Source organism: Caretta caretta, chromosome 5 (genome assembly GCF_965140235.1).
Source record: "Caretta caretta isolate rCarCar2 chromosome 5, rCarCar1.hap1, whole genome shotgun sequence".
NCBI classification, from domain to species: domain Eukaryota; kingdom Metazoa; phylum Chordata; order Testudines; family Cheloniidae; genus Caretta; species Caretta caretta.
In genome coordinates this window covers 78,943,072-78,968,776 of record NC_134210.1, presented here as the reverse complement: position 1 = coordinate 78,968,776, position 25,705 = coordinate 78,943,072, and the positions used below count along the sequence as shown (strand labels likewise).

The window sequence follows — 25,705 nt, the reverse complement described above, 5'->3', positions numbered from 1 at the left end:
GGTATTTTTATTATGGTATTGCTTTGTCCAGAATCAAAACACAAGGAGGTATATCACAGAAAACTGTTCTGTTAATTCATGGAAAATAAATATATTCAAATCGCTCCCAAGTCTATGAAGCAATCCATGGACATTGATCAGGAGGAACATTCTTATTATTTCTAACAATATAATAAATTAATTTTGTCATTAACTCTAAATCCAACAAGAAGGCTTTGTTGTCTTTAAAATTCCCTCAACAAATCCTACTATCATAATGCTATCCTGACTGAAATTCTGTGATAAGAATGTGTTAAGATATTCTGGCATTTAAAACATTCACAAATATGTCTTCTACTTCAAATCTCAATTTAAAACCCACTTCTTTTATTTAACCTTCAGGTCACTGATCTAAGACTCCTACACTCACCTATAATTTTGTATTCACTCTAAATTCGACTGTAATCTCTTTAAGGCAGGGACCTGTCTAAAAAGTGTTTTGTAAAGTACCTTATACGCCAATGGTGCAATAAAATAATTATGGATATTCTTTGTATCATGCTTTTTCCAATATCAACTTCCTCATCCACAAAACAGACTGGCACCGGCAGTGATTATGTACAAAAGAAACAGGACTCTGGGGCAATCTTTGTAAAGATGGCCTTTGAGAGAAAGAGGTAGAACAATATATGTTCCTTGTGGTATCCCAGAGACATTAATTCTCATTAAGCAGGAAACTGTAGGGAGTCTCCTGTGGAACTACCATTGTTACTGCATGAAGAAGGTAGTTGGCATAGAAGAGCCAGCACTCACGCTTTTTTCCCCCCACTCACTTTCACCAATCTTTTTCAAACACACGCTTCATAAATCCCATAGGAACTTCTCTGTCATTTCCTGAAAAATAACTTACTTGGCTCTCCTAATTACAAAGCTTCTCCTTGCCAAGGTAATGCAGACTATGGAAATACAGCCAAACTAAGATGCTACAAGATCTGACACTTTTGCTGTTTTTCTTTATGAGAAGCACAAATGTTGCACAGATGCCTTCCGTTTAAAATCCAGTTGACACTGCAGTCACCTTTTTGTCAAGATCCTTAGAACCAAATGTAAACAACAATAATAATGAATAAGCTGAGAATACAGGTCTCAAAGTGCGTTTAGAGTATTACAGTATTAGTAGAGTATTCTAAATTCTGTATTACAAACTGAGCAGGTGAGGCAAACACTGAACTCTTGTTTGGAATAATTTCCAAATTATTCCTGTGCTTAAATTGCTCTGATGATAGGATTGCCAGGTGTCTGGTTTTTGATCGGAATGCACGGCCGACCGGGCAGTTAAAAATCCGGTCAACGACACAGCAGGGGCCTGGGGCTAAGGCAGGCTCCCTGCCTGCTCTAGCTCCGCGCAGCTCCTAGGTCCTTGCACTCCCTAGGCACATGGGCAGCCAGGGAGGCTCCACGCACTGCCCCCGCCTTGGGTGCTGGCTCCGCAGCTCCCACTGGCCAGGAGCCGTGACCAATGTGAGCTGCAGGGGCAGCGCCTGCAGGCACGAGGGCAGCATGTGGAGCCTCCCTGGCCACCAATGCACTTAGGGGCTGCAGGGACCTGGCGGCCGCTTCCTGGGAACCGCAATAAGTGCTGCTAGGACCCCACACCCCAATCACCTGCCCTGGTCCTGAGTCCCCTCCTTCACCCCAAACCCTTCATCCCTGGCCCCGCCCCTGAAGGCACACCCCCAGCTGGAGCCTGCACCCCTCCTGCACTCTGAACCCCTCAGCTCCAGCTCCACCCCAGAGCCCGCACCAGAGTCCTCCAACCCGGTGAAAATGAGTGAGGGTGGGGGACAGCAAGCAATGGAGGGAGGCGGATGCAGTGAGCATCAGAAAAGGGACGGGGCAGAGGTGTTCAGTGTTGTACAATTAGAAAGTTGGCAACCCTATCTGATGAGAGATACTAAAAGTATGCATCTTGCAATACTCTCATAATGATCTTCAAAATGATGTAAATGTCTGTGGAAAATAATGAACTATTTCAGAGCCAAGTGACATAGAACAGAAAACAAACATCTGTTCATTCCTTTGTGGCTTTATGAATAACCAGTACAACTTCAAATTTAAAGAAATGCCCTTTCAAAGAGTTACTCACTTCTGCCTCTTCCAAGCCCTACTATACTCAGATCTACAATGACACAGCAATCTTCACTTAGGTCTGTCAGAAGTAGTGATAGGCAGGCTTTATTTCAAATTGTACAGAAACCAATTTCAGATGATGTTTATTGAATTAACAGATTGAGAGGTCTTCTACTTTTCTGATGCGTGTGCTGATTTTATTAGTTATCCCATTTCAAAACAACAGATTACAGGTATTTCCAAACGGGATTTCTCTGCCCATTTAGCCAGTATGCATTTTGCTTTTCTTAAAACTCAGTACATAATGAGTAAGATAAATAATAGCATCATAACTTCAGATAAATGTTTTTCCAAATCAGACCTCAGTTACAGCAATTTATGAAAATCAATTCCAGCTAGGCAGACCCCTGAAAGTGAGTTACACAGATTTCAGATACACTCTCTTGTTGGCCGCTACTATTCTATTCTATTCTCAGTGCTGATTACTGTGGTAGCTGAACATTTTCCAGTAGTGCATTCAATGATGTGATTAACAATTGTCCTATGTTTGTTCTCTCCCTCCCTCCCTCAGAGGAGAAATGTGTGCAGTGGAGTATCTTGTTTTAGTAAGATGGGAGGTGTTTTTGTTTGTTTTTATTTTGCTCTGTATTTTGTTAGCTTGTTTTTTAATATACGTTAATATGCAATTAGAGAAGCCAAGATCAAAGAAGTGCATCTTGCACTTGGAGTGCAAGGTGGTGAGATCTGTGATTATCCTTAGTTCCTTGGGGAGTTCATTCCATGGTTTCAGAACAAAACCCCAAGGAAGTTCCATTTCCTACACAGATGAGATTTACCCTTATTGTAAAGAGTTGAAGAAAGACTTCCAGGCATCAAACCCAGTCAGGCCTGCTGAGTATTTATGGTTGATACACAGGGCGCTGTTGCCCTGGGCATGGGATTCCACCCCACAACAGGTGAAGGCAAGAGGCCTACCACCAGGATGGGTGCACTTAGAGAGACCAGAGAGGAGTCAAATGTGCAGCAGACTCGCCCTGCAACTAAGACACTCATGTTATTTCATTTACTCAAAATCTGCCATGGTAGATTCAATGGTACCTACCGATGACCTTTTTGAAGGCTATGAGCGGCTGTGTTGCATTTTTCTAAATGAGTCCCTGGCAACATCACCTGACCTTGCTGTTTACAAACTTCCAGTTTCTGTGCCACTAGGGAACTTTTGGAATGTCTAGGAGATTTCCAGCAGTCAAGTATAAGAAAAACACTTGCTCTGGTCCAATTAGTGTCTCCATGATGCAAAATGGGATTCCCTGAAGCTAGCTGGGTGGAGTATGGGTACTCTCATTGTAGTTAGAAGTACTCTTTTGTTTCCAGACCATCTGACTTGTCTTTTCCTCACTTTGGACAGTTTGATGACTTTTTGGAAACTCTCTAGATTAGACTGTCAAGGATTTTGCTAAGCAAGGGTGCTCAGTTTTTTTCAACAAAAAATTCTGAATTGCATCAACTTTACATTCCTTTACTAGAGTTTATGTAAGTGCAGTGTTCTCATCATGTGTTTTAAATCCTGCTGAACTAAACAACAATTAGTTTCCTCTATTAGAGAGGAAGAAGATCAAGAACATTCTACATATATCATGATAGGCTTCTGACCAAGTCAGAGCCCTCAAGTAAAGTTCAGGTCCAAGTGATTCAGTGCACAGCAGATGAAAGTCACAGGCGGGTTCATGTATGTAATTCACAAAGGATATTAAGATGTGTTTTAGGAACTTCTTCCAGTAACGGTACCATCCTCTCTTTTCATAGACGAAGGAAAGCAGAAAGCAGTACTTTACGTGGTACTGCATCTTCTGGCCATTAGAATGCTAGCTTTGCTGCCATCTTTAGAAATATTTCAAGGGAATTGTTTTGACTTCAGTGCCCAGAAATCTGGAGGAGCTCAACCAGTACCTGAACTCCATTAGCTAAATCCATTCTTGACGCTTCTGGGCAAAGTCTGCACAGACAGCAATTTTTTTAAAAAAATCAGTAAATCCCAGAATCTTTACCACCTCAGTGGATTTACAGTGCTCTTACCTCTATACTTCTGTGAATCCGTGTAATTAAAATACTTGATGTTTCCACCGGGGTCTGCCCTTCATCTATAACGTTGTGCCTAGCTCTTTTGGCTTGCATGTGGAACTAGAGCATTTAAAAGATAAAGATGGTAGAGACAAATGTTTTGGAGAAAGAAGGGATTTTCCGTCTCCTGCACTTGAACAACTGACTCATATGAGCTCCAGACTAGATTGAGCAGAGTCCATAGTGAATTGGTCATTATATCTATTTTAATTCAGAGGCCTTATGGTTAACACAGTAAGCCCGCTACCTGATTTCATAACCAATAGGCTTGCAGTTGACTAGAAGGTTCTCTGTCTCCTCCCGGAACATAAGCCTTCCTCTTTCCGTTTGTGAAACACAATAAATACAAAAACTTAAATAAATAAAGTGAACTAACCTTAAAGATGCATCTGTTGCGACTCACTGATTTTGTACATTTTTTAAAACTTCCCTTCTCATTCTCACCTTCCATCTTGCACTTCAAACCATTTTTTCCCCTCTTTTCCTCTTCATTAGTTTTTTTCTTTCATCTGTCCATCTTCCCTCTGCCGTTCAATCTTTCCTTTGTTTTCCTTCTCATCAACATTTTGCTCCTTTCCTCTTCGAATTTTTCCCTTCGTTCCTCTCTGATTCTCTTTCTTCCTCTTCCCCCATTTTCTATCCTTTCCCTTCTGCCATTCTCTGGCCAAGGGGTGGCTGTGAGATTGTCAGGAAGGGAAAGAATGGCTCTCCTTTCCGCATGAAAGTGGGAGGAAATGGGCTTCCTCTTTTTTCCTCTGTGCAGGAGCAGGGGAACCATTTGGCGGTTTATCCAGCTTTTCAATCACCTCCAGCAAACACAGCCAGGAGCAAGAGAACCCAATCAGGTGTAGGGGGAAATTACTGCTTCACTGTGTTCTCCCTTATACCACCAGCCCATAGCCCCCCCCTGTTGCCTTTCCATGTGTGGTGAACTTTGCTGGCCAAATCACCATACAGGTGGTGCAGCAATTCTTCTTGTGTTTGAGCTGTGCTAGAGTGGTATGTCAGCCTGCCAAGAAAAAGTGCGGGTGTCAACCCTCCATATTCCTGTCTAACTGAACACTGAGAGCGGCGTTCTGTGTGCATTAGAACCTTAAGAGATGTTCAAGACAGCTTCATGGATGCACCCATGCATGAACGTTCCAAGCATCGTTTGGCATGAGCTTAAATGCTTTCCCAATTCATTCTGGACCTGGAAGCCACAATGGAGGGGCTGGTGATTGTTCTGACTTGCTGACGTGATGGTAAGAGAGAAAGGTAAAAGAACGAGCTGACTAAAGACAACACAAACAAAATAAGGGTTATTTGATGGCAGTATAGTTAATTTGTAATGTGTCCTCCAAAAATAAAACATGAAATTCCCTCATTGCAGTCAACTTTGGGATCTGCAGGAATTGGTTATGACAGTACCAAAAATCAAACTGGGAAAGATTTTTTTAAAATGAGTGCCTAATGTCAGACTCCTAAATCAATATACAGGCATCTAAATATTAATTGAGGTGCTTTACTTTTGGAATCATTTTTGAAAACCTTAGACAAAGTGTATTTTCAGATCCCAGCACTCCTATAAAGGAATAGCATTTTTTCTTTATTATGCCCAAAATAAACACTTGTGTTATACTCTTAGATGCATATGTACATAATATATTTCCCAGACTTCTTCATTAATACTCTACAGTCTGAATGCTAACAAACCTATGCTAACTGTAGTTTTTCCTTAAGTGTTTTTACTTCTTCAGAATCATTGGGTGAGCAAGCTGGAAGCTACAGGTACTGCAGGTTTATTTCAAACAAGACGTACAAGAGTACTGCACTTATTCCACATTGCAGTCAGTTTCTCTGCAGATGATTCTATTATATATCCTGAAGCAAGGATTACCTCACATAGCAACACCTACAAGTAGTGCTTTCTGTCATCTCCAGTTGGCTAGGAGACTCCTTCCCATGCTTGTGGATGACGACCTGGCCTCAATTATTTAGGCCTTTGTCACCTCTTGGTTGGATCACAGCAATGCCATGCACCTGAACACAAAGCTTTCTGTTCTTAGGGCATTCCTTCTGGTACAGGATGCTGCATCATGTCTCTTCAGCAATACAGGCTACTCAGAACATTAAACTTGTTCGCTGCTCTCTACACTGGCTTCCCACAGCACACTGAATCAAGGTCTTGGTTCCTAACCAAGATGTCCCATTGCCTGGGCCCAGGTTATCTAAAAGACTATGTGATGCTCTAGGACATACCAGTAGTGCCTTCTCTAACTCCTCTTCATCTTCCAGCATAGGAAGTTTCCCCAGATTCTTTCTTAACACTCAGGATCTGTCTAGTGGAGGGGCTTTTTTTTAAAATGCTTTTGTGGGTTTGGAAAACCTTCAGCAATAAAATATTGGGAGCAGTCTGGGCTCTCAGCTTCCAGAGTGGAAGACTCATAAGTCTCCCTTTCATCAGTAGGACAAAAGAGCAGACAGGAGGCACACTGTTGTTTTTAGGCACTTTCTTTTTAAGCAATTAACTTGTACAGGCTCTCTGTATTATTTACTTAAATGTTGGTCTGCACTTCGTAATTATGGAATGAATAATCTCTGCTACTAGATAATATCTCCATTCCTCTCTCCTCCATCAGATATCACCGTTCAAGCACTGTTATCTGATTTTTGAACGAGGCGTCTTTACATCAATTGAGTAAAGCCCTGCACCCCACAAAAAGGTTCAATTTGTCAGGTTAACCACTTCTGAGCAACCCAGAGCGGGATAAAGAAATGGCTGCAAAGTGCTGTTCTGTTGTTAGGGGCCAGACAGTCTCATTCTTACTCCCAATACTTGGAAAGGAACCCACCTCTACTGAGGGAAGGTCCTGAAACAGATTACTGGCACAGTGAAGAGAGAAAGCCCCCACTATGGTAAACTAAGTATTTCTTTTCTTTTTTTTTTGGGGGGGGGGGGAGGGGAGAGGGAGCGGATTTCAGGGAATAGAATAAATTGAATAAACACTCATTTCCATGACAGTCTTTTGTCAAGGCAGAAGAAACACTGGAAGTTGCATAAATAGCAAGGAGAGTAGCAGGGAAATGGGCCCAAACTATATAACTTCTAATTGGGGAATGGGCCCAAACTATATAACCACCTGTCATTTGTGACTAAGGCCAGGTTTACACTGGGAGCACTTTCCTGGCACAGGAATACCAGTATACTATACCAGTAAAGCACTTACTCCAGCCCCCACTGAGTGAGATAAACTATACTGGTATAAGCTCACTTGAGTCATTATAACTACACTAAGGGTTTTTGCCAGCATAGCTATGTCTGTCAGGGATCACCTCTTCACACCCCTCACCAACACAGGCATGCTGGCAGACTGTCATACACAGCGTAGAACTGGCCTAAGAGTGCAAGATGAACTCCATGTTAGTGGAGAATAAGGATTCTGATCCAAGTACAAATGAAGACTGATTTGGTTCCACAAAATGTGAATGTGGTGGAAAGTTAGGAGGGAGGAGAGGGAAAACATTTTCTTATGAATAAGGTATAGAGCCAAAATACAAGGCATATTAAATAGATGGACCAAACTCTCTTCTGGCATAACACCATTGACTTTAGTGGAGTTAATGCCAGCTGAGAATGTGGTGTACACACACACACACACACCCCAATCTCCTAGAAAAAGGGAAAATGTGAATGGCTTGTCAGGATTCCAGTGAGTGCAGTTATAATAAGGCCATATTTTCAAAATCAGCTGAAATATTAAAATAATGACTTTGCACTACAGGATGTGCAATTCAAGTGTCATTTCAGCAATTCTATGGTGTGGGAATGAATGCCCTATCAGAGGTATGACCCATCAGAGACTGGTGCACACTTTATAATTTTGAAGACTGCTAAAACTGATTTAGTGAAAATTACTTTAATTTGTAACTGCCCTCCTGAGGTACGTCTACACAGCAATTAAAGACCTGCAGCTGGCCCAAGTCAGCTGATTCAGGCTTGTGGGACTTGGGCTGTGGGAGTGTAAAATTGCTGTGGACATGTTCAGGCCAGGTCTCAGGGTCTGCAGCCCCAGCCAAAAACTCTACAAAGCAATTTTTAGCCCTGCAGCCCAAGCCCCACAAACCCAAGTCAGCTGACCCGGGCCAGTCATATTGCAGTGTAGATGTACCCTTGGTGACTCAGCTACAAAGGCAAGTACTGTGTAACTAAATGCAAAGATGTAAATTAAATCATGTTAAGTATTGCACCACCACCACCACATTTCAACATGTAGTTTTAAATATGTTATGATCAGCTCTGATGCTGAATCACTGTTGAAATCAAAGAAAAATGTGCACACAGCTGGCCCAAGTGACAAGCAACAGATGAACGAAAAACTCTGTTGTATGTTTTATTGCTGCCTGTTGCTGGAATTGCAGATAATAAAACACACCCGTCTCTTCAAATGCAAACTGGAAGTGTCAAAGTGAAAAGATATCAGTCATAAGCATAAAATCTTCACCTGCCACATTCTCAAAATAACAAAAACCAAAAGACACTACTCTATCATAGGTATAAGCTACAGGAAAACAAATTAAAAAAATAAGATTGCTTCTTTCAATATGGCTTGAGTTCTCTAAAAATAGTAATGAGAAAAATAAAAACTAGAAAATTTCAAAGGAAGGCCTTGTGAGAAGACAACATCCAAAACGTTCAAAATTAAGTTCCTAAAGTTAGGTTCCTAAATTAATCTTTAAGGATTTAAAGAAGTGACCTGGTTTTGGGAGGTTCTGAGCAACTTCCTTTGAGAGATGAGGATGCTCAATACCTCCAGATATTAGATCACTTCTTTAGATGCATAAATATGGATTTAGGCTCAAAACTTTAGGCACCCATATTTGAAAATGGTGGCCAGCATTTCTAGGAACAGAAATAAGGACAAATAACATGAACAGCTGTTCTGCCCTCATTCCCATACTTCCAAGTTTCATGGGTCTCTCTCATCTGGCTCATTAACTTCATGGAAAACAACATCCCATCTACGCAAACCACATTTGAATGTTTTCAATGTTTTCGTCTTTCTCTTGGCTTTTGTAGAAAAAGACAAGCTTTTCTAACTTTTATCTGCATGAAACATTGCCATGAATTAATAAAAAGATATTGTCTTTGTAATGACAAAGGCCTTATTATTGAGATATAACAATCTCCTTCTGAGTAAGCAGGAGTATCAAGTCCACACAGCAGTTGTGCTGTTTAATCAACTTTGAATACACACACAAAAGCTGTTCACTGCTTGGTGGGAACTCAACTTGCCTTGTGTTATCCCCTGGAGAGAGGGGAGCTGCCATTCTATCCCCCCACTATTCCTCTTCCTCCACAGACAGGATAGGCAGCTGCTCCAACTCAAGCAGTCTCTTGCCACTCCACTATGTTCATATGTCCGTATTTCCCTCCCTTATCCCTCACAGTCTCCTACCCATCACATTCTCTTTCTCTGTCACTTCATTCCCTTGACACCTGGGTCTGGTCCAGTCCAAACATGGTATTGCTATTTTTAACTAACTTAGACATCTTGATCATTACATTTGAAATACTGAGTTAATTTAATAAAATGTATTACATGTGGGGCTGGTAGTATTGTATATAATTGAGATTATATAACATTTTCCATTATAAGACCCTATTTTCAGTTGCTTGTAACTTTTCCAAGCTTTAACAATTTGGGCTTAAATTTTCCATGCTGGCTGACCGACTCAGACTTAAACATTTTTGGAAAGTTTCTGCTAAAACAGTTCAGCCATTCCTAAGAACACAGTTAGAGATAAATACATTGTTTTGCCCATGTTAAAAAATTCTTACAACCATGTTCTCAAGACCATGCTTTGAAGCAGAGACTTTGGGGGTGGAAGGGTGGAATTACCCTGGTGTTAGGGATGTGCTTTTTGCGTGAAAATCCACCCAAATTTAGCCACAGCATAAGCCTCTGAAAAATCACAGTTTGCATATGCTCAGTAGAGGTTTGTTAGACGCTGGTAGCATTGTTCTCCAAAGATTCTGTCTGCACTAAGTATGATCCATCCCCACAGTACAGCTCCCACATGCTGACTGGATCGAGCATATGCTGCCCCCACAAAGCAGCTGAGTATGCTTCATTCGAGAGCTGCAGGGGCTGAGTAGCACTTTTCCCAGTAACTGCATCATCTGGACACCAGGAGCCGCTCAGATGCTAGGCACCAGAACTGAGAGTAAAGAAACCGTCTCTTATGTGCTCCCAGTACATGCTCCTTCCTCTGCCACCTTGGCAGAGAGGAGGAGGAGGAGGAGAAAGCAGCCTAACTTTCTTGAACACCAAGGAGCAAGGAATGGGAAGAGGAGGACAGGAACAGGGTAGGAGGTATAGACTGTGGGAGAATACAAACAGAGAAGAAAGAGTGACACACCTGGGGACATGTGGGAGTGACACTACAGGAGAAGAGTAGCAGAGGGCAGGCTGGAAGATGATAGCCTATTATTGCTATCAGTAATCCTGTTAAATCAAGTGATAGATGTCTATGTTGTGGATCTAAAAATCTTCAATCCTGCTGATGACCTGTGTCGGGGTCAACATGATTCCACATGATAGAATTTCTATTTTTTTCAGTTTGCCTTTTAATTTTTTTTAGGAGATTACATTCATAAAATATTAAAAGAACATTATGGTTTCAAATTCAAGCACTCAAAGGTTAGGAAATATCAGAATTAAAGTTGCCTGTGCAACCTTAATGCAGCCCTCCCTTGTGCATATACATTATTATACAATATTTATTTAATTACTTGATCTCACACTATTTTTTCCACAGGATCCCTGCCTCATTCAGTGCACAGGATGGTGCTCAGCACTGTGCAATTAAGGAGGCTTCTGTCTGCAAGACCTTGTCTCAGTTGTTGCAGAAGTTGAAAGGTGCACAGTGAACAAGGCAGGGGACTGCAGGTAGAGAAAGAATGATCTCATGACTAAGGCAACTGAATGTCAAACTGGAGAACTGGATTCAGCCCCTGAATTTACCACAAAAGTTCTATTTTATACTAGGCAATCACTTATCCCAATCTTTTCATAAGTGGTCACTGTGTGTGTTCCTCATTTTCTATGTGACCAACTTGAGACAGCTAGGGCCTGATCTGAAGAAGTGCTGAATACACTATGCTTGGAACTAAGAGCTATGAAAATGCTAAGTAAAATCAAGCCCTTTGTGTCTTAAGATGGCCACCCAAAATTAGGGGGCACTTGAAAATTTTGGCCTTAACCTCTGTGTCCCAGATCCTTATCTGTAAAACAGGGATAATGCCACCACATAATTCACAGAAGAACTGTAAAGATTAATTAATTAACGTTTGTGAAACAATCAGATACTATGTGCATCCTTAATATTGGCATTTCCTACCTTCTGTATGACACTGCCACGTAGGTGTTTTTTATGTAATTTCTATTAAAAAGAAAGGCATAATCTCCTTTCTTATATATATCCTAGGTTCAAAGAACCCATATCATTATTATCTCTTCCAAAGCTGGACAGATGTGTCAGTGCTAGAGCCTTGCAGGTTTGAAGTTAGAGCCCTGACAAAACAGCTCTACAGCATGAATTACTGTCGTTCTACACGTGGATTCAGCATTTTCCAACCTCTTCTTTTCGGGCACGTTAAAAGGGAGAAAAAGAGCTGTTCCAAGAGATTTTGTATGGACTCTCCCACAAACTAAGAGACTCTACGTTACATGATGTATCATAATCAGGTAATTTGTACCTCTGCTATAACAGAAGAACAATGGTCTCAAGAAAAGGTGTTGACTTGCAAAATCATGAACCACTTCCAAGGTGGTTATTTTAACTACTGTTTTCCAAGATGTGATGACATATGTTCAGACGCTACACTATTGAAAATCAATACTGTTTATATTTAAGGCATTCTTAAAATTTTGTACAAGGAGAAAAAAATGTCATTTTGGTCATAACTTTTTTGTCACTGCATTTACAGGGTAATACTGAATGTATCTGTACTTTTACTAGATATCCAATTGGAATTAATTTCTCCCATTATTCTGTAAGGTCAGAAGAAATAAAATGACCCAATTTAGTACACTGTATGGATGAAAAACTAAAAGAAACCACACTGCAGATTTTTTTTTTCATTTCTACATTACAAGTTAACTTTTTCAGCTCCTGACTTTTTTCTAAAAACTTGCCAGTTATCTCTCTCCACACTAAACCACAGTAGAGCAATAGAGATGAAAATAACAACTCTAACAGTAATTTGTATCCTGTTTAAATGGTCTTGGGGGAAGGTATAACACTTCTCTGTGGTTGCAACTACTGTGACATGAGAATACTGTTAACAGAAGGGTTTGAGAAAAGATAGGACTGGTTTGGCTTTAGAGAGTTGTTAATCTCTAATTATCTCTTAACATAGTGGGACTATAAAGTGTCTTCTCCATCTACATCAATACAACACTCCACAAAATATGTAGTTTGTAAAAACCTATTTTAATAGCAGGTAGATGTTGCAGTGGACTGGCAATGGATTGTAGAGCCTTTCATTTCTAGATCAGTGGGTCAAATCCAGCAAGGTTCAGCAGTGACAAACTGTTACCATTCAACAGATGTTTAGTGTCTAAGAGGAGATGGGTGGTCTCAATTAAAGATGGTTGGAAAACTGTTTTCTCCTCCCATAGAAAATGCTGATGAAAACAAATATATACTTTTAATCAAAATTTTTAGCAGAAAGTTTCCAATTTTTCATCCAAAAATAGAAACCCATTAAAATGAAAAAACTTAGTTTTTTGACCAAAAACTGTCAAAAGCCAAAACCATTTTGGCTGAGAATTTTTTTGAGAAAACAAGGCCACTTTCCACACACAAAAAATTTGAAAGTCAAAAACGAAAATATTTTTGAGAAAGAAAGAACTCATGGAAAATTCTTGACCTGCCCCAGCTTCAATCTATTTCTCTGTGGAAAAATAAGGACATCACAAAGACCACCACCACAACTGGCACACTGGTTGATAGCCTTATCAGAGACCAAAGAGAGCAAGGAGAGTAAACGCTCTAGTGACATATGGTCCTCCAAGCCAAGGGCAATGTGGAGAAACTGACACTGCTGCCTCCTGCATTGTAGTTGCTTTTTTAGATAAACCTGAGTCTCCATTTAAATACATCAAAGACAATTCCATCATCATCACAGCAGTTCACTCTTAAATAAAAAAGAAAGGCAGATAAAGATAGCTACTTCAAATGCAAAATAATATTCATGAATAAGCAGAATTAACAAAAAACCCACATCAAAATATATTTTAAAGTATTAAATGCCTTTATATTGTCCCTGAAAACAAACTAATTAAGAAACTAAACAGTAATTTTATAAGGACAAGCAAATCACCTCAAGAAGTGACTTCAACCACTGTGCACAAATACTTGGAGGATCTGTTTACACCTTACACTTCAAATCACTACAACTGCTATGAGTATCCATATACTAAGTGGTTAACACTCAGTCGCGAGTGAGATTGTTTGCATGTACCAAGAAGAATGTAGATATTTAACACCTTATGAAATATATGTAAAACATTTCATTAGGGAAATAATGACATATACATCTGAAAATCTTCAGGTGTTTTTTTGTTTAAGAGTCCCTAAAACATTTGGGGGGGGGAGAAGCATTGTGTCACGGTAATAACTGAACCAATACCCAAATATTCTTTTCTATTCCACCTATCTAGTGTAGATTGTCTTACACTTCTGTCACGATGGAATCACTGTGAGGCCAGTCCGAGCCAACATTTTTCCTACTGATTTTTCTGGATGTTTTTGTTCAGTCCAACATCTGGCCCCAAATGTGTTTTTTTATTTAAAGATATTTCCACTTCATTAACACAATTCTTTACTTTCTAGCTTCTTTGTTAGTGACAAAGACAAAATTCAGACTTAAAAAATTCAAATGACTTGTATCCAAATCGGATTTGTATTGTCCCTTCTCAAGATACCTATTTACATGAAATCTCTTACAGTTTCTCTGCTTCTAGAAAATGCAGATGCCATTGCACATCAGGCCTATGTTTGCCTCTTTGCACAGACAGTCCAAAACAGTTTTCTTGATCTGTTTCAACTTGAAATGTTGTCAATATATGGATTGTCTTGCTTTCTAATTCAGTGAAAAATCCAGTTTTCCATTAGTCTGTACCTTTCTAATTTTCGATACAGCTTTACTAAATGTAATTATTAAAGGCAGATTCAAGAAAGCAATTACTGAACTACTGGTTTGTATCTCTGAAGTCTTAATAAACAAAAAGAAGTTGTAGTGACAGAAACAGTGCAATTTTTTTAAACTAGAGCAGGTGATTATATTATATATATATATCTTAGATATACAAAAAGAGAATACACCATGAAGTGGTGTAGAATAGAGGAATAATCAGCACATATTTGGGATGGTCACATCACTTACAAGTGGACGCACACACCATTACAAACAAGTGTTAATCTACACCACACCTGAATGTATACATTATATGCCACATTTTACTTTAGATACAGTCCTAAAGACGTGTTTAAAAAAATTATATTTTAATAAGACTGGGACTTTGGGGGGAAGAAGTGGCGTGTTTTGTTTGGAGAGGTTTGGTAGGGTATTTTGGGGAGTTGGAGTATTTTATGAGAACATGATGAACTGTGAGATATCTGAACTTCACTTGTCACTGATTCATAGGCAAATACTGGGCATCAGACCAATGTAACTGTGAGGAAAATTCCACAGGAAACACTTCTCTGGCAAAAAGTAGCCTGCACCACAGGCAAGCAAAAGAAGCTACAACACAGCCCCTTCCCAGCTGCTGCACCAGCCATAGTGCCCCTCATACTTGACCTGGAGTGCAGCTTGGCAGGATAATCATGTCCAAATTATGGAATTTGTGTATTTAGCCTTCGAAAGAAACCTGTGAGTGAAATCCTGGCCACACTGAAGTCAATGGCAAAACTCACACTGATTTCAATGAGGCCAGGATTTCACTTTAGATGTTTAGGAATGGTTTCCCTAAACAGACTCTATCATGATTTAAATATATTTTTTTGTATGCAGTGTTGTTGTAGCCATGTTGGTCCCAGTATTTAGGGAGACAAGGTGGGTGAAGTAATACTTTTCACTGGACAAACTTTTGTTGGTGAGAGAGACAAGCTTTCGAGCTTAGCCACCTTGTGTGTGTCAAATAACTCGTCAGTTTATTTATTGGGAGAAGAACGCTATCTTATTTGTAAACGAATAGCAGCGCTATCTGTCACATTTTGTGTCAGTGACCCACTAATTGGAAAGCAATTTTCTGATTTTAAAAAAGTCTCTACTTTTAAGTTTTCCATTGAGGTTCTTTTTATCGATCATAAAACATACCCATGTTCAGTCTCACCTCTCCCCAAACAGTAAATGAATTTGAATCTGAAAAGTATAGGCGTCATTACTTTGTTCAATTATAGATTTAAAGCACTAATCTAGTTCCTGTAGCACATATAATAAATTATCAATAATATTAATGGTAGTTAAGTGCTGACCAGGTGCTTGTCACTGCACGAGACAAAGATAAAAGCAGTAGCTACCTGAAGAATTCAGCATCTAAAATACAGATGCAGATAAGACCAGATGTACAGGGAAATGGAGAAAGTGATTAATTTGGCATATTTTGAATGGGTTGTTTTTGTGTATGTTCCTCCCTCTTCTCTTAAAAGTTGCAATGGAGAAGGCGAGGGGTAGGGTGTGTGGGCCATGAGGAAGTAGTGAGTAGATGCTGAATACCTGTTGCACTCACAACCTAATCCAAATCCCACTGAAGTCAACAGAAGTCTTGACTTCAATGGGTTTTGAATCAGGCCCTAGGATTGTCAGGTCAATTCCACGAATAGGGGGCAGCTCAAAGAATGGCCTGAAAAGTACAAACAAAGCATTGAACAATGGCCACATGATAGATACATAAAAATCTTTTTAAAAAAAAAAAAGATGTACCCTTTAAAAGACAAGTGGTCCTTAAAAAAATTACATTTTAAAATAATATACCTACTGTGGCTGTTCTGATGGATTATTATTTATTTTTATATTAAGGCAGCGTTTAGAAGTCTAAACCAACAATGGAGCTAATACAAGCACAATACAAGCTCAGAGTAACAGAGAGTCCCTGCTCCAAAGAGTTTACACATTAAATAGACAAAACAAGGGTAGGAGGGGAAAACGGAGCGGTGACTTGACTAAGGTGACAGAGCAGGTCAGTGGCAGGGCTGGGAACAGAGCACAGGTCTGATTCCTAATCCAGTATTCTCTCTTGACATCACTAGATTATTAAAACAAAGGATTTTAAAATTCTAAATTTTATTTTACAACTTACCTTTACTTTTTCATTTTAGACAGCTGTACAGTGAAACTAGACCTCTTTAGTCAGTTTCATTTTTTGTTTTGAGTCAAGTTTCTACTTTTTCCGATCTCAGGTGCTAGCACAATGTTATAAAAGATAGGTTGCAAGCACTGCAAAGGAATGACTAAATCCACACCTCTATCCAAAACAGCAGCAACAAACAAACAAAATCATGACAATATTATTAGAACTGTTTACATGAAATTTATCTAGATTAAACCACCCACTCCAAGACAACTCCCAGCAACTTAATCTGGGACCAGTACTGTACTCGGTGTTTCTGTAAGGACAAGAAGAGCCTTTCTGTTCCACAGTGGAATGCCTGCCATCGACCACCTATAAATCCAATCCTGAAATCTACTCAGCGTCCTCTGTTCCCACCAACATCCATGACAACTGAAGGCATTCAGCACTTTGCAATATCAAGTCCAACCAAATAAAAACAAATTAGTCAAACAAAAGTTACATATTTCATCTAGCTTTCAGTTGCTGAAAAGCAAATAATTCTTCCTGCTACTCGTTTCCCACATGCACTTGTGAGCTTTGACAGTTACTTGTTTTAAACAATTTTACAAGGTTTAAAAAATACCACTTACTCAGTTTGATCCCATGATTAATTATTAAACAAATAAGTTCAGCAGTCCTTTGAAAGAGTACACCAGAATGGCCTGTTGGCTCATAATATTGATCCATATTCGGTACATTGCCCAGGAAAATGTTTAAGTATTCATCTGATTTGTGTGAAAGTTAGCAGCAAACAGGGTTTCCGGTTTAATATTAAAAAGGGGGAAGGTGTAATTTTGAAAGTCATCTTACAACCAAACTTGCTTGGACTAAAGGGAAACTAATTTTAGAGAGTTTTATGGGGGTCTTTTGTTGTGTACTGGTTGTCTCCAGAAAACATACGTTATGTTTTCATAAGTTTATCACTCTCCCAAAAAATTCACTTTTTGGTTAATCCTCAATATAAAAGTTTTCACTTCAGCAGGAGTTTCCCCCAAGCGCTTAACCACAAATCTTGACTTAAATCAATTCAGCTATTTTTAAATTAGGGGAAAAAAACAAGCAAAAATACTTCCTGGTTTTACACACACTTGTTCTTCTCCAATATTCAGACTAACTACATTGATTATTTTCGTATCTTCCCCCACAGTGATAATTTGAAGAGATAAAAAAATTAGTTTAACACATAAAGGTCACTGTGCTTCCAAAACACAAAAAATATCTTTCTCTGCTTTTTTCAATGTTTATTCTGTATTGTCTATGGGCCATGATAATTTTACTGCAGGTTTACAGAAGATGAAAAAAAAGTCTCGTCTGTAGCACGATCGGATCATTTATACACAGCAGACATCAGCTGTCATTTCTGTCCATTCCACTGGTTTTCCCCCTCCTCCCTTCCCTGCTTAATCTGGGTGAGCTGTCAAGTTTCTAGTTTCTGACGTGTATTTACATCACTCAATGACATCTGACAGTAGTGAAAGGCCACAGAAAACTGCTTATTGATCAGAGCAAAACTAGTTGACGGAACAGATGAGGTTGTATCAAAGAAATGCAGCCACACTCAGGTGATGACATTTTGCTCCCCTGTATACGACTGCTTAATGGAATACAACTTCATTATATCATGCCACTAGTGCTTAAGGCATTGCACAGATTTCATGACTACGTGGCAATGAGGACAATCTATTTGTACTGGTATCAACGTATTACTAACCCGATTTGCTCATGAATACCTGCAAACTACCAGCCAGTGTGTCCTGATGAATATACCAAGAGACACTGAAGTCTCAATCTTGCCAAAATCTAATTGAGTTGACCTTTTAAAAAAAATGGAATTACCATTTCATGACCAACGGCTACTCAGGAGGGTTCCTTTAGAACTTCTGTAGTAAAGACGTTTTAAAAGGCCATTTTTATGCTTGCGACTGGTGGTGATAACTGATCACTTAGGTTATTATATTATTCCAGAAGAGTCCCTCCAACAGTGTTGATTTAAATGCAAAATTGCTATTTGGTACAGGGTCCCAACACAAACTGTCTTATATCTGTTCTTAAATTTTCTTTATAACTTTTGATTATTTTAGCATGAAGACAATTATGTAAATGTATATTAGTTTTCACCACAAACAGAAACCTGTAATTACATAATTCTGTATATGCAAACAATTACAGGTTATTTGCATAATAAGTAGTTAAGGTACTAAAAAGAAGTAGTTGCTTATGTTCATAATCTAACTAAAGAATTGATCATGGCACTAACACAAAGGGAATTGTAATTGACTGTGAGCATCCTGTCTTTTGGAAACAAGAACCAGCAATGGTTGATTAGCCACTGGGCCAATGGGGCCCATGCCCAAGAGCCCCGGCCAATTGGGAGACCCCAGAAAAATGGGCACCTCTGTGCTCGACCTGCTCCGCCTGCCCGGTGCTCCAGCTGGCAGTGTGCTCCAGTCAGGCAGCCCCCGGGCCCCGACTCTGCTCCCCAGCAGGAGTGCCGGGTGGGTGGATGGGGCAAGCCCCCACGCCCTGGCCCCATTTCCCCAGCACGAACGCTGGGAGAGGGGAGGGGGGACTGAAGGTGGAAGGGGCGAGGCGGGGCCCCCATTTGCTCTGGCCTCAGAGCCCACAAAACCTTAATCCGCCCCTGAGGACCAACATAACTCAGGATCTTCCTACAGAACATCAGGAACACTGCTGACTGTGTAAGAAGTGCCAAAGTTTCATCTAAGGTCTCATGAGATCTCATACTAAGCAGGGATTAACATGGTCATTATTTGAAAAAACAAAAACAAAAACAAAGAAACTCCAGAAGAAAAACAAAGTTGCAGCTGTTAATACCTGGATCACTTCTGACTACTGATAACCACCTATTACCCACCTCTTCCCAAGCTAAGCTGAAAGTTCAGGCTACCCGTTTGTAACCTAGAACAGTTTTCGGACTCAGAATTAAGATGTCTGGCCCTCCAAAAGTTCAGAGGATTCTTTACATTTAGGTGAGGCAGAAGACTCAGCTTTCAGAGAGGGCTTCTACTAAACCTTGGTCTAAACCTCCAGGGAGAGACCAGACCTTCAGTAGAACTTACTGTGTCTGAGTCATACACATCCAGAAAGATGAAACCTCAAGAATATCAATGAGAGACAAATAAAGAGTCTCTTAAAACAACCAGAACACATCCCTCTCCTCTCTCTTGCTGGGAAGAACTCAGACCTTCCTTACATAACAGTACAGAATAAGCAGGGAGAGCATCGAGAATATGGGTGAGACAGTCTGGCACCACAGTAGCTCCTAACAGAATCCTGCTCCGTTCCTGGAGCCCTCAATGCAAAAAAATCTTCAGAATCTTAGGAGAATTTCGCTGCCTGCTTCCATATAACCTGGATTGAGCAAACGCAAAGTGTGATTTTCAGTCTTACAGCTTCAGAGACAAAATTTGGGTCTGTTTTCACAGGGACAGCAAAACAAACTCCTCCCATTCCAAATTTCAACTCCCTGCTCCAAAGCACAAAGATGCTTCTCAACAAAATGATTGTCACAATTTTTTACATTAGCAAAACAATGTTTTTCCCTAACCTTTTGCTTAGAAATGGCAAAACGTTTTACTTTTAAAAAAAAAATCAACCTAAGGCAATCATTTGGCATGAAAAATTTCAGCCCAATCAGTTAAAATTGAGAAGTTAGGAGAAACTGAAAACAGAGTCTTATAATGGAAAGTATTAGGCAACCCTAACTATAAGCACCATTGGCAGCTCTGCCTATAACTGGAAATAACTATGCCGTGGAGTGATAATTATTGTTGAATGCTGACTTTTTCATGGCAGCCATCGTAGACATTTGTAAGTGTATGTATGCACAGATTTATTTTAAATATGTACAGTCTTATTAGGGTTTTTTAAAGCAAAAAAATCAAGAGGACTAAAACAGTGATTTATTAAAGGCTTTGGTCCTCTCTCAATTTGTATGACTCCCGAAATATGAACAATTAGCATACTTATGAGACTAATTAAAGGCGATGAGAGAGTGGAAGTCTTCAGAATATGAAAAGCAAGCTTGGCCAGCACATTTGTGGATAGATAAGACATGCATTTAGCAGTGATCTTCCTTTAAAAAGGAATCAAAAGTATACAGATATGTTTTTCATTTCTGCATTAAAAACCCTTCACTAGTTAGTTCCTTATTCATGAGAACTAAAATTTATCAGAAAAATTTGCATTAGACAAGAAGTTGCAGAAAAATTATATTTTGCCCTTTCTAAGTCTGAATCTTGCCCTTAGTGCTTATAGAGGAAACAGGAAAATCCTCTTAGCTATCTAATATGCATAATCAACTGGGCACAGAGCTTTGGCATTGACATAAATCACTGATTCTCAAACTTTTTTTTACTGGTGACCACTTTCACATAGCAAGCCTCTGAGTGCAACCCCCCCAACCAATTAAAAATGCTTTTTTAATATATTTAACACCATTATAAATGCTGGAGGCAAAGCAGGGTTTGGGATGGAGGCTGACAGCTTCCAACCCCCCATGTAAGAACCTTGCAACCCCCTGAGGGGTCCCAACCCCCAGTTTGAGAACCCCTGATATAGATGATGGTGATGGCAACTGATAACAATGACTATGAGAAATGGGTTCACTCTGGTTTGTTAAAAAAATTTATGATGGAACTAGAGACATTTGTTCTACCTGGAGTGAGGTGGAGTAGTTAATCCAAAGTGGGAGGTCTCTTCTATTTCTGTACAAAGCTGATTCATCCTCACCCATACTGAAACTGAAGAATGTTCCACTATTTAGTATACAGTGTCCTAATTACTGATGGACATACTCTGGATTCAATGCTCATAAAGAAAGCAAGAAACCAACTGTTAATACGGAGGAGTAGTTAGGGAGTTCCAATCAGAAAACAGGGATTCTGTGAGAGAGAGATGGTGTGGAAAAAGGAAGTAGGGAATCTGAATGTGAATTTCATTTCCATATAATTATAAATAAAGTTTACTTTGCTTTTTTAATTTTTTAGGATAATTCACATTATCAAAAGTTAGTCACATCTGGTGACTACTCTAAGGGTATGTCTACACTACGAAATTAGGTTGAATTTATAGAAGTAGATTTTTTAGAAAGCGGTTTTATACAGTCGATTGTGTGTGTCCGCATTAAGTTGGCGGAGTGCACCCACAGTAGCGAAGCTAGCGTCTACTTTCGGAGCGTTGCACTGTGGGTAGCTATCCCACAGTTCCCACAGTCTCCGCTGCCCATTGGAATTCTGGGTTGACCTCCCAACACCTGATGGGGCAAAAACATTGTCACGGGTGGGTTTTGGGTACATGTTGTCAGTCGCCCCTCCCTCCGTGAAAGCAACAGCAGACAATCGTTTCACGCCTTTTTTTATGGGCGGGCGCCATATGGCTTTCAGCAGACGGTGCAGTAGGTCTGCAAACGGTCATCATTGAACGACCGCTTCCGCTGCCACTCTGCTCTCCTGGTGGTCTCACAGGTCCTCTATATGACCGTCATCATCCGCCTCTTCCACAGCAACTCTGCTCGGCTGCTCTTGTCTCTCCATACCACGGCAAGCGTGCAGCCCACTCAGCTGTTGTGTCCTTGCAGCAGACGGTGCAGTAGGTCTGCAAAACTGGTCATCCAACCACCGCTTCCCCTGCAACTCTGCTCTCCTGCAGATGCCACACCACGGCAAGCATGGAGCCCGCTCGGATCACAGCAGCAGTTATGAGCATTGTAAACACCTCACGCATTATCATGCAGTATATGCAGAACCAGAACCTGCAAAAGCAGGCGAGGAGGTGACGGCAGCATGGTGACGAGAGTGATGAGGACATAGACACAGACTTCTCTCAAAGCACAGGCCCTGGCAATTTGGACATCCTGGGCTCATGCCATGGGGCTCATGGGCGGGCTCATGCCATGGAATGGGAATGGGGCAGGCTCATGCCATGGAATGCCGATTCTGGGCCCGGGAAACAAGCACAGACTGGTGGGACCACATAGTGTTGCAGGTCTGGGACGATTCCCAGTGGCTGCAAAACTTTCGCATGTATAAGGGCATTTTCATGGAACTTTGTGACTTGCTTTCCCCTGCCCTGAAGCGCAAGAATACCAAGATGAGAGCAGCCCTCACAGTTCACAAGCGAGTGGTGATAGACCTCTGGAAGCTTGCAACGCCAGACAGCTACCTGTCATTCGGGAATCAATTTGGAGTGGGCAAATCTACCGTGGGAGCTGCTGTGATCCAAGCAGCCAACGTAATCACTGAGCTGCTACTATCAAGGGTAGTGACTCTGGGAAATGTGCAGGTTACAGTGGATGGCTTTGCTGCAATGGGATTCCCTAACTGTGGTGGGGCAATAGACGGAATGCATATCACTAAATTGGGAGCGGACCACCAAGGCAGCCAGTACATAAACCGCAAGGGGTACTTTTCAATGGTGCTGCAAGCACTGGTGGATCACAAGGGACGTTTCACCAACATCAACGTGGGATGGCCAGGAAAGGTACATGACGCTCGCTTCTTCAGGAACTCTCGTCTGTATGAACAGCTGCAGCAAGGGACCTACTTTCCAGACCAGAAAATAACTGTTGGGGATGGTGAAATGCCTATAGTTATCCTTGGGGACCCAGCCTACCCTTTAATACACAGGCCATACACAGGCACCCTGGACAGTAGTCAGGAGCTGTGCAACTATAGGCTGAGCAAGTGCAGAATGGTGGTAGAATGTGCATTTGGGCGTTTAAAGGTGCGCTGGCGCAGTTTACTGACTCGCTTAGACCTCAGCGAAGCCAATATTCCCATTGTTATTACTGCTTGTTGTGTGCTCCACAATATCTGTGAGAGTAAGGGGGAGATGTTTATGGCAGGGTGGGAAGTTGAGGCAAATCGCCTGGCCGCTGATTATGTGCAGCCAGACACCAGGGCAGTTACAAGAGCACAGCAGGGCTTGCTGAACATCAGAGAAGCTTTGAAAACCAGTTTCATGGCTGACCAGGCTACAGTGTGACAGTTCTGTTTGTTCCTCCTTGATGAAAACCCACCCTCTTGGTTCACTCTACTTCTCTGTAAGCCAAACGCCCTCCCCCTTTCTATCACCACTTGCAGAAGCAATAAAGTCATTGTTGTTTCAAATTCATGCATTCTTTATTAATTTGTCACACAAATAGGGGGATAACTGCCAAGGTAGCCCAGGGAGGGGTGGGAGAGGAGGGAAGGACAAGGCCACACTGCACTTCAAAACTTATTGAATGCCAGCCTTCTGTTGCTTGGGCAGTCCTCTGGGGTGGAGTGATTGGGTGCCCAGAGACTCTCCCGCCCCCCGCATTCTTGGGCATCTGGGTGAGGAGACTATGGAACTTGGGGAGGAGGGCGGTTGATTACACAGGGCTGCAGTGGCAGTCTGTGCCTTTCCTGCAGCTCCACCATACGCTGGAGCATATCAGTTTGATCCTTTAGTAGCCTCAGCATTGCATCCTGCCTCCTTTCATCACGCTGCCGCCACCTCTCCTGTTGCTCCAGCCATCTGTCCTCACGTTCATTTTGTGCTTTCCTGGACTCTGGTATTTTCTGCCTCCACGCATTCTGCTGGACTCTTGCAGTGCGGCAGGACTGCATGAGCTCAGAGAACATTTCATCGTGAGTGCGTTTTTTTCACCTTCTTATCTGCACTAGCCTCTGGGATGGAGATACTAGTGGCAGCGTTGAAACAGTTGCAGCAATGGGAGGAAAAAAAGGGAGAGTAAAATTGAAAAAGACACATCGGCCATTTAAAAGGAGGGGCTGATATTTTCGGGTTAATGTGCAGCACAAACCCAACTAAACCCCCCCACACACCCAATATTCTGGGATGATCGCTTCACCCCTCCCCCCACCGCGTGGCTAACAGCAGGAATTATTTCTTTTCAGCCACAGGCAAACAGCCCAGCAGGAATGGCCACCTCTGATGTCCCCTGAATAAAATTCCCCTATTTCAACCAGGTGACCATGAGTGATATCACTCTCCTGAGGATAACACAGAGAGATAAAGAATGGATGTTGCTTGAATGCCAGAAAACACCAGGACTACACATTGCCATGCTTTCTTATGCAATGATTCCAGACTATGTGCTACTGCTCTGGTGTGGTAAAGTGTCCTACCATGGAGGACGCCATAAGGCTGCCCTCCCCAGAAACCTTTTGCAAAGGCTTTGGGAGTACCTCAAGGAGAGCTTCATTGAGATGTCCCTGGGGGATTTCCGCTCCATCCCCAGACATGTTAACAGACTTTTCCAGTAGCTGTACTGGCCACAAATGCATCCCAAGTCTTCATGGCAAATTAATCATTAAACATGCTTGCTTTTAAACCTTGTATTATATTTACAAAGGTACACTCACCAGAGGTGCCTTCTCCACCTTCAAGGTCCAGGAGCCCGGCTTGGGAGGGTACTGGATCCAGGGTGATAAACAGTTCCCAGCTGTCAGGGAGAATGGTTTCTCTGCTTGCCTGGTGTGCGCTATCATCTTCCTCATCCCCAAAATCTTCATCCCTGTTGCGTGAAATTCCCTTGCAGAAGTCCACGTACAGGTGTGGGGTAGTTGTAGAATTGCAGGCAGCTCATCACAGAAGCGGCATGTCTGGGGCTCTGACCCCGAGCGGGCGTTTGCCTCTTGGGTTTTTTGGTAGGCTTGCCTAAGCTCCTTAAGTTTCAAGCGGCACTGCTGCGGGTCCCTGTTACAGCCTCTGTCCTTCATGTCCTTGGAGATTCTTTTCAAATATTTTGGCATTTCGTCTTTTGGAACGGAGTTCTGATAGAACGGATTCATCTCCCCGTACAGCGATCAGATCCAGGACCTCCTGTTCGGTCCATGCTGGAGCTCTTTTGCGACTCTGGGACTCCATGGTCACCTCTGCTGATGAGATCTGCACGGTCACCTGTGCTGATCAGCTTACCGCGGTGGCCAAACAGAAAATGAAATTCAAAAGTTTGCGGGGCTTTTCCTGTCTACCTGCCCAGTGCAGCCAAGTTGAGACTGCTGTCTAGAGCAGTCACAATGGAGCATCCTGGGATAGCTCCCGGAGGCCAATACCGTCGAATTGCGTCCACACTACCC

General features: G+C 41.4%; 1 protein-coding gene across 16 annotated transcripts in view; it reads right to left on the bottom strand.

The window, feature by feature from the left end:
* SNX24 (sorting nexin 24) overlaps window positions 1-25,705 on the bottom strand; it is a 141,498-nt gene that overhangs the window by 78,495 nt on the left and 37,298 nt on the right. For 2 of the 16 annotated variants that reach the window (XR_007356576.2, XR_012668536.1), the window contains exon 1: window positions 24,989-25,533. The exons of 7 other annotated variants lie outside the window; for them this stretch is intronic. Coding sequence is in view for 2 of the 9 variants with exons in the window: in XM_048849412.2 (XP_048705369.1) it covers window positions 24,989-25,417 (429 nt within the window). In the remaining 7 variants the exon portion in view is untranslated. Of the gene's footprint in view, window positions 1-889; window positions 1,073-24,988; window positions 25,534-25,705 lie in introns of those variants that run through there. 7 more of the 16 variants (XR_007356578.2, XR_007356577.2, XR_007356574.2 and 4 more) reach the window with 5 other exon arrangements.